This window comes from Eumetopias jubatus, unplaced genomic scaffold (genome assembly GCF_037043125.1).
Source record: "Eumetopias jubatus isolate StellerSeaLion01/CBP00866 unplaced genomic scaffold, mEumJub1_p1.0 scaffold_7, whole genome shotgun sequence".
NCBI classification, from domain to species: Eukaryota; Metazoa; Chordata; class Mammalia; order Carnivora; family Otariidae; genus Eumetopias; species Eumetopias jubatus.
The window spans coordinates 66,249,298-66,258,567 of NW_028274813.1; the positions used below are offsets into that span (position 1 = coordinate 66,249,298).

The 9,270-nt window shown below is 39.8% G+C and overlaps 1 protein-coding gene across 3 annotated transcripts in view; it reads left to right on the top strand.

Annotated features, from left to right (window-relative positions):
* Window positions 1-8,870, top strand: part of PRKD1 (protein kinase D1) — a 317,471-nt gene extending 308,601 nt beyond the window's left edge. For all 3 annotated transcript variants that reach the window (XM_028114819.2, XM_028114820.2, XM_088025056.1), the window contains 2 exons: window positions 7,719-7,804; window positions 8,652-8,870. In XM_028114819.2, coding sequence (XP_027970620.1) covers window positions 7,719-7,804; window positions 8,652-8,870 — 305 coding nt within the window. The remainder of the gene's footprint in view (window positions 1-7,718; window positions 7,805-8,651) is intronic.
* Window positions 8,871-9,270: the final 400 nt, after the last annotated feature.

The following is a 9,270-nucleotide window of genomic DNA, read 5'->3' on the forward strand; positions in this document are numbered from 1 at the left end:
GAGACTGTGAAACTATATATATATAACCCAAGGGAATAAAGGATTCCCTGCATAGCTTTTGCCCTAGCCAGTGTTAGCTGTTCAAAATGGCATCTGCTGATTGCCCAGAACTGTGGGGACCAGCACTGTGTTGCAATAAACTTCAACTCTTGAAAGGCAGGTATTTGGATATATCCTTTTTGCTATATCTAGGGAAGGAGGTACAAGATACCAAGATTTTCTGAGACATTATCTCCTCCAATATCCCTTTCTCATGGGGCTACGGAAACCTCTTCGGCTGCAGATCTTCATGGAGCTCTGGGGAACCTGGAGTTCCTGCCTCCTTCTACCTTCCCCCCTAGGCTCTGGGGTCCTGCTCTGCTGTGGTGCCAACATGCATCTTCCCTTCTGACTTTCCATTCTAAGACAGTCCTCTTCTGTACTCCTGTTTCCCACAGCCAGACCCAGAATGTGTTCCCTGTCTCCTTTGCTTAGTTTTGAGAGAAAATCACAGAATGGCCCAATTTTGTATCTATCTCTCCCATTTTCTCTCTCTCCCCCTCATCCCCTGCATTCTCTTTAGATCAGAGTGCTGAGTCTTGATTTCAAGTTTGGGAACTGGAGTTGAGACCCCCATCTGGACTTTTCTTCTGATTGCTGGCTCTCTTTTGGGACTGCTGGGGCTACTCCAGTTTTACTAGTCTTTTAGCTCATTTGTTACTGGCTTCCTCTTCCCTTAGCTTGGACCCTCTACACTCTTAATATTACACCTAGTAGTTTCTGCTGGGAGTTAGCACCTGGGGGAAAATGGTCATATCACAAGAGGAAGGACACTCAATGGCATCTATAAATACGATAAATGTTTATGACTGCATATTAAAGAAGCTCACAGTGGTGCTCTTAGGGCCATTGTGAGTAATTTTTAATCATGGATAAAATGAGAGAGATGCCAGGATACTTAAGACAGGCCAGAGTTCTCTGAATTTCTGAAAGGGGTAAAGAATGAATTCTGAATTCATTCAACAAGAAGCTTAACATTGATCCTTAACAAAATCCTAGACTGAATGATGGAGTAGACAGTGTTCAAACATTTAGAAAACAAATCCTGGCCCTTAGAAGGAAATGACTAAAAGTCAGTATTAGTCAATATTAGTTTACTTAAATTTTTTCCAGAATAATTGAATTTTCTTTTTAAATAAGAATGGTAAAGTGAGTACTACTGAGGACTAATGTGCCTTCACTATAATAAAACATTTGGAAAAAATCTCCCATCCGTCTTCCATCTTTGGAAAAGATGATAAAATAGGGGGGCGCCTGGGTGGTTCAGTTGTTAAGCATCTGCCTTCGGCTCAGGTCATAGTCATTTTGGGATCGAGCCCTGCATCGGGCTCTCTGCTCGGCGGGGAGCCTGCTTCTCCCTCTCCCACTCCCCCTGCTTGTGTTCCCTCTCTCGCTGTGTCTCTCTCTGTCAAATAAATAAAATCTTAAAAAAAAAAGATGATAAAATAGGGACTGGATGGCAGTACTCCAAGGAGGCAATTGCCTTTTTTTGTCAGTCTTGCTCAGAGAATAACCAGTAGGCATGGCAGTTGGGAGTATGATCTAGGATAGAGTCATCCAGCCTCATATTAAAGCATTTTCCTGACCAAAAAAAAAAAAGGTTTCTAATAATCTAATTAATACATAGCAGATAGACTCATTCAGTTGGAAGTGATAGATAGCTAGGTTACTCAGCCCTTATGATAGGAGGGGCTCATACCACATTCAAAATAGTCTTTGAATGCCAAAATGTTGAGTTAAACTCACAGAAGAACAGAAGAACATAAAAGTGTGGTAGAAACCTAATTAAGAAAAATTTAATATTCATAATTGGAAAAAATGTTAAATTTAATTAACTTTTAACAGTATCAGTTAGTAATAATAAGTTAATGGTATGATCTGGTTGCTATATGCCATAGTCTTTAAGAGCAGGGGCTTTGGAGCCAGACCCCCAGATTTCAGTCTCAGCTCAGGAGCTATCTGACTTTGGCCAAGGTACATGACCTTTTCCTTTTATATAAAGTGGCAATGAAAATAATAACTACTTTCATAGGGCTGTTATCAGGACTATATAAGAATATGAATGTGAAATTTAAAATACCCTCAATTCTAGGCTACCTGAATAATATCTGTGTGTACAAATAAGTCAGTTAATTATGAGGAAGCTTCTGTCAACAATGAATAGGAACATTGAAGAAAAGCTAGTGAATGTCAAAATAAGGGTGCACAGGAAAAAATGAGGAGTGTGAAGGACAGCTGAAGCAACTGTAAGAAGGTGAAGCGAAGGTGAATTGCTGTCCCTAAGACTTGAAAAACTGTCATACAAAATAGAGCCAAGTTGGGGCGCGTGGGTGGCTCAGTCGTTAAGCGTCTGCCTTCGGCTCAGGTCAGGATCCCAGGGTCCTGGGATCGAGCCCCACATCGGGCTCCCTGCTCAGCGGGAAGCCTGCTTCTCCCTCTCCGTCTCTCACTGTCTCTCTCTCTCTCTCTATCAAATAAATAAAAAAAACTTCAAAAAAATTAATAGAGCCAAGTTAATGTGGGTTAGTTATAAAAAGACAGTTTGGGGCACACTATAGGAGAAACGAATTCTTGTTACTAGTATTCATTGGCATATGAAATAGACTGGACCGTTGTAGATAGTTTTATACTATCTCCAGTGTGTCTGTGCGCACATGTGTGTGTGCACTCACATTTTGCCTTTGCACCTAGATTGGGAGCTTTTTAGGGTTAGAGCTTTATCATTAACTCTTTTGTTCCCTAAGTAATCGCTAACAGTCATTCCTTAGGGAAGATTTGGTGAATGAATGGTGAATGAACAGACAAATGAATGGTTGACACATGTGAGGAAGATAGCCAATAAAGAGAACATTGTGAAAACAAAACAAAACTAGAATTTCTTTTAAAAATGGGTTTAGGGAAAGGCATTTTGGATGGTACAGTTAATGCTGGATTGTATGACTTGATTAATAAAAAGGATGTTTTAAGCGCTCCAGAAACAGCGACAAGTAGAATGGAGCTCTCAATGATGGGCCTATTTTCCAAGTAACACCAAGTGCCCAAAGTTAATTATCCCCATTTTTTTTTCCTACCAAGAGCCACAAAATATATTTATAAACACACAAATCCACTCACATATTTATATGCACACACGTATCCCTTCTAATTCTCTCCTTATATCCTAAACGATTTTCTCTTGGTGGTACTTGCCCTTATTTTGCTGTGTTTATTCACATCGCCCAGCGACTGCGGCTGTAGTCAGAGCTGTGATTGTGTGCTTCCTTCAGCAGAAAAAATTTTCCATCTCCACATATTCCATTCCCTCCAGACACTTACAGATCTCCCCTGGCAGTCCTTCCCTCCCCATTAGGCAGTGTGGCTCACTGTTGGGGTGCATTTGGGCACAAACCAGGCCTTTTGTTGAGTTACTGTACTCCTACCTTCCTAATTATAGAATTCAAAGCAGAATGAGTGAATTAATAACGTGTATTTATTACCTGTGGGGTCTGGGGAAACGTAATGCCCTGGCGCACTTACAGTAGCACATAAGCTCTCCCGAGTCTCCCCTCATCCTCCATTTCTGCTCTCTGACTTCACAGCAGCAAGAATGGAAGGTGCAGTTTACTCACCAGTGAGTAAATCATGTGAATGGATGTTTTAAAGCACATGCCCAATACACAGTTCACTGAAAGAACTATACTTTCAAAAGCTCTCTGGGAACACATGCATGGAACTTGAAATTGTACTAAGTACTGTGTTTCCTGAGGTATCCTCGTTGAGGCAGGGATATATGGGCCTAGACGGCCCTGAAATGTATGTATGCTATTGCCTTTACTTTCTCCAATCGAAGAATTCTAAGGTGTTTGATTCTCCAGTCGTTCAAGCGTGCAGACACATACTTGGAATATTAGTGTCAGAGAGATAGAACTCTGGATTGCCAAAAGACTATAGAAATAATTTCTCTTTGCCCGATAATGAGAAGGATTCTGATTCATTCTGTTTGAAGCAGTCTTTGTCCCAGTTGCCTCTGGACCCCTGTGATTACCTGTATTTTCAGATCCATACAGGTTGACATAGACCATACATAGAGTCAAAGTCATCTGAATCAGGACTTGGTGGTTGGGGAAGTTGGGGACTTAATTCACACTTTTTATATCAGCTACCTATTTGATTAAGATTTGGAGGGGAAAGATCCATCTCTCAGGAAACCTAATGGTCAGGGTAGGATAAGGATAGAAATGAACTCAGGTGAAATGTGAATGCTTCCATTGGTTTGGCAGATTTCGCTAAGCTCTTTTTTGGGAAGAAAATGCTAAGATGAAAGAAATATGGGAAGTTATTACGAGAATGAGTAAGAAGTGTAATAGTGAATTTAATAATGAACTATTATTAATCTAGGCTGAAAATATAATTTTTACAAAGATGAGGGAAAATTCTGTCACATGGTAACTCAGGTGCTTTGTAACTAGATGACTAGAAAAATTACTCTGAATTATACTCTGTAGGAATCCCAATCAGATCAGAGTACTAAGCTGGATACATTGGTTCTAACCTGTTTCTTTCCTGTCTTCCTCTAGTAAACTATGAAGGCTGATATAATTCCAATTCATTGGATATTTTAAAAAGCAAGGTGAGGGAGACCAAAATGTTTTCCTATTGGGCCATTTTTAGGCTCTGAGTTTATCCTGAATCTTGGCCCATGTTATATTTTATTTTATTTCTTTTTTTAAAAATTTTTATTGTTATGTTAATCACCATACATTACATCATTAGTTTTTGATGCAGTGTTCCATGATTCATTGTTTGTGCATAACACCCAATGCTCCATGCAGAACGTGCCCTCTTTAATACCCAACACCAGGCTAACCCATGCTCCCACCCCCCCTCCCCTCTAGAACCCTCAGTTTGTTTTTCAGAGTCCATCATCTCTCATGGTTCATCTCCTCCTCCGATTCCCCCCCTTCATTCTGCCCCTCCTGCTTTCTTCTTCTTTTTTTTTTCTTAACATACATTGCATTATTTGTTTCAGAGGTACAGATCTGTGATTCAACAGTCTTGCACAATTCACAGCGCTCACCATAGCACATACCCTCCCCAATGTCTATCATCCAGCCACCCCATCCCTCCCACCCCCCACCACTCCAGCAACCCTCAGTTTGTTTCCTGAAATTAAGAATTCCTATCAGTGAGGTCATATGATACATGTCTTTCTCTGATTGACTTATTTCGCTCAGCATGACACCCTCCAGTTCCATCCATGTCATTGCAAATGGCAAGATCTCATTCCTTTTGATGGCTGAATAATATTCTATTGTGTGTGCATATATATATATATACCACATCTTCTTTATCCATTCATCTGTCGATGGACATCTTGGCTCTTTCCACAGTTTGGCTATTGTGGCCATTGCTGCTATAAACATTGGGGTGCACATACCCCTTCGGATCCCTGTATTTGTATCTTTGGGGTAAATACCCAGCAGTGCAATTGCTGGATCATATGGTAGCTCTATTTTCAACTTTTTGAGGAACCTCCATACTGTTTTCCAGAGTGGTTGCACCAGCTTGCATTCCCACCAACAGTGTAGGAGGGTCCCCCTTTCTCCACATCCCCGCCAACATCTCTCGTTTCCTGACTTGTTAATTTTAGCCATTCTGACTGGTGTGAGGTGGTATCTCATTGAGGTTTTGATTTGGATTTCCCTGATGCCGAGCGATGTTGAGCCCTTTCTCATGTGTCTGTTGGCCATTTGGATGTCTTCTTTGGAAAAATGTCTGTTCATGTCTTCTGCCCATTTCTTGATTGGATTATTTGTTCTTTGGTTGTTCAGTTTGATAAGTTCTTTATAGATTTTGGATACTAGCCCTTTATCTGATATGTCATTTGCAAATATCTTCCCTCATTCTGTTGGTTGTCTTTTGGTTTTATTGACTGTTTCTTTTGCTGTGCAAAAGCTTTTTATCTTGATGAAGACCCAATAGTTCATTTTTGCCCTTGCTTCCCTTGCTTTTGGTGATGTTTCTAGGAAGAAGTTGCTGCAGCTGAGGTCGAAGAGGTTGCTGCCTGTGTTCTCCTTTAGAATTTTGACGGACTCCTGTCTCACATTGAGGTCTTTCATCCATTTTGAGTCTATTTTTGTGTGTGGTGTAAGGAAATGGTCCAGTTTCATTCCTTTGCATGTGGCTGTCCAATTTTCCCAACAGCATTTGTTGAAGAGACTCTTTTTTCCATGGGACATTCTTTCCTGCTTTGTCGAAGATTAGTTGACCATAGAGTTGAGGGTCCATTTCTGGGCTCTCTATTCTGTTCCATTGATCTATGTGTCTGTTTTTGTGCCAGTGCCATACTGTCTTGATGATTACAGCTTTGTAACAGAGCTGGAAGTCCAGAATTGTGATGCTGCCAGCTTTGCTTTTCTTTTTCAACATTCCTCTGGCTATTCGGGGTCTTTTCTGGTTCCATACAAATTTTAGGATTATTTGTTCCATTTGTTTGAAAAAAGTGGATGGTATTTTGATGGGGATTGCATTGAATGTGTAGATTGCTCTAGGTAGCATTGACATCTTCACAATATTTGTTCTTCCAATCCAGGAGCATGGAACGTTTTTCTATTTCTTTGTGTCTTCCTCAATTTCTTTCATGAGTATTAGTTTTCTGAGTACAGATCCTTTGCCTCTTTGGTTAGATTTATTCCTAGATGTCTTAGGGTTTTGGGTGCAATTGTAAATGGGATTGACTCCTTAATTTCTCTTTCTTCTGTCTTGTTGGTGTACAGGAATACCGCTGATTTCTGTGCATTGATTTTATATCCTGCCACTTGACTGAATTCCTGTACGAGTTCTAGCAGTTTTGGGGTGGAGTCTTTTGGGTTTTCCACATAAAGTATCCTATCATCTGCAAACAGTGAGAGTTTGACTTCTGCTTTGCCGATTTGGATGCCTTTGATTTCATTTTGTTGTCTGATTGCTGTGGCTAGGATTTCTAATACTATGTTGAATAGCAGAGGTAATAGTGGACATCCCTGCCTTATTTTTTTTCTTTTAAATTTGGTGTCCAGATGTCTGTCATTTGATTCAAGACTATGAAGCCTATTATGTGTATTTAAACTTTAAACACATTTTATAACAAAATCAGTAAATGCTTTCTCTTGAATATTAGTTGTTTCCTGCAGTTAGTGTAAGAAATAGTTAAATGATATACATTTAAACAAAACTCCTACTTTTTTTTTTAAGATTTTATTTATTTGACAGAGAGAGACACAGCGAGAGAGGGAACACAAGCAGGGGGAGGGGAAGAGCGAGAAGCAGGCCTCCTGCCGAGCAGGGAGCCCAATGCGGGGCTCCATTCCAGGACCCTGGGATCATGACCTGAGCCGAAGGCAGACGCTTAACGACTGAGCCACCCAGGCGCCCAAAACTCCTTCTCTAGAAAAATGTATTAAAGACCAGACCAAGAGAAATTCACATCATGTTCACAAAAGACTCAGACTTCCTCCTCCATAATTATTTTCAATTTCATTTTTTAGCATCCAAAATAAAATGAAGGCCAAGATTTTAGAATTCTCAAGAGGTATTTTCTTAAGGTTCTAGTGCCTGTTATCACTACGCTGCATTTAACAGTGTGAAATAAACTGTAAATGAATTATGCATATGTTCCAGATTTGTCATCTGTTTTTATCAATAATTGAAATTTTTTTCAGCCATTGATCTTATCAATAACTTGCTGCAAGTAAAAATGAGAAAGCGCTATAGCGTGGATAAGACCTTGAGTCACCCTTGGCTACAGGTAAACATCAATCACTGGATATTTTCCCAATCAGATGGACTTCTAAATATTTACCAGATTCTGGTATTATATGTAAAAATCTTTTGTTATAGTCTTAAAATTGTTGTTCTTTTATCAATTTGTTTGCCAAAATGCATACAACATCTTAGGATTTAATAACAATTTGGTGTTTCTAGATCTCTCTGTCTCTACCAAGAATATTTGACGGGGGAGAAATATACCACAATACACACTCATGTACGTGTGCTTACACATGCACCAAAAATAAAAACAGAAAAACAAAAAAAATTTAAGGGTCATTATAAAACTCCAAGGACAAGATTTCAAGAGCATCTATATGTGTAATCCTGATAAATGTCCAAGCAGATGCCCATCTGGTCATGCACTGTACTCATTTGGAGGCTGCATTTTTAAATCCTGGGCTAATATTCATGAAACAAATGCATAACAAATATAAAGTATATGCATGTGTTTGTTTCCTCTTCTATATTTATTGTCACATTAAACTTAAACATTAGAAAAATGATACTCTGCAATACTGAAGGATTATTCGTAGGCATTAAATTTCAGAGGAATACCAGTATTCCTAGTTGGTTGACTGCAAGCATTAATTGCCCACTCTTTGATGCATGATACCATATAAACAGTCTGTCTTTGCAGAGTTTAGGTAAATAGGAAGGCTTTGGTCCTGATGTTGTTGCCTGCAGGTGCGTGATGAGAGACAAACCACGGATAGAGTGGAAGGGAAAAGGGTAACTCATCGGTTGTGGGAACTAACAAGAAACGAAACCGTATTTTCATGAGTTGTAATCATCTCTATGGTAATATTTTGGAATTCCTTCCTCAGGATTATCAGACCTGGTTAGATTTGCGAGAGCTAGAGTGCAAAATCGGGGAACGCTACATCACCCATGAAAGCGACGACCTGCGGTGGGAGCAGTATGCAGGCGAGCAGGGGCTGCAGTACCCTGCTCACCTGATCAATCCAAGTGCTAGCCACAGCGACAGTCCTGAAACAGAAGAAACAGAGATGAAAGCCCTCAGTGAGCGTGTCAGCATCCTCTGAGTTCCATCCCCTATAATCTGTCAAAACACTGTGGAATTAATAAATACATACGGTCAGGTTTAACATTTGCCTTGCAGAACTGCCATTATTTTCTGTCAGATGAGAACAAAGCTGTTAAACTGTTAGCACTGTTGATGTATCTGAGTTGCCAAGACAAATCAACAGAAGCATTTGTATTTTGTGTGACCAACTGTGTTGTATTAACAAAAGTTCCCTGAAACACTAAACTTGTTATTGTGAATGATTCATGTTATATTTAATGCATTAAACCTGTCTCCGCTGTGCCTTTGCAAATCAGTGTTTTTCTTACTGGAGCCTCAATTTGGTAAGAGTCTATGGAACCTATCCATGAAATAGTTCTGTTCTGTGTGTCCCATTGGCGTTGTCATTATAAGGAAAC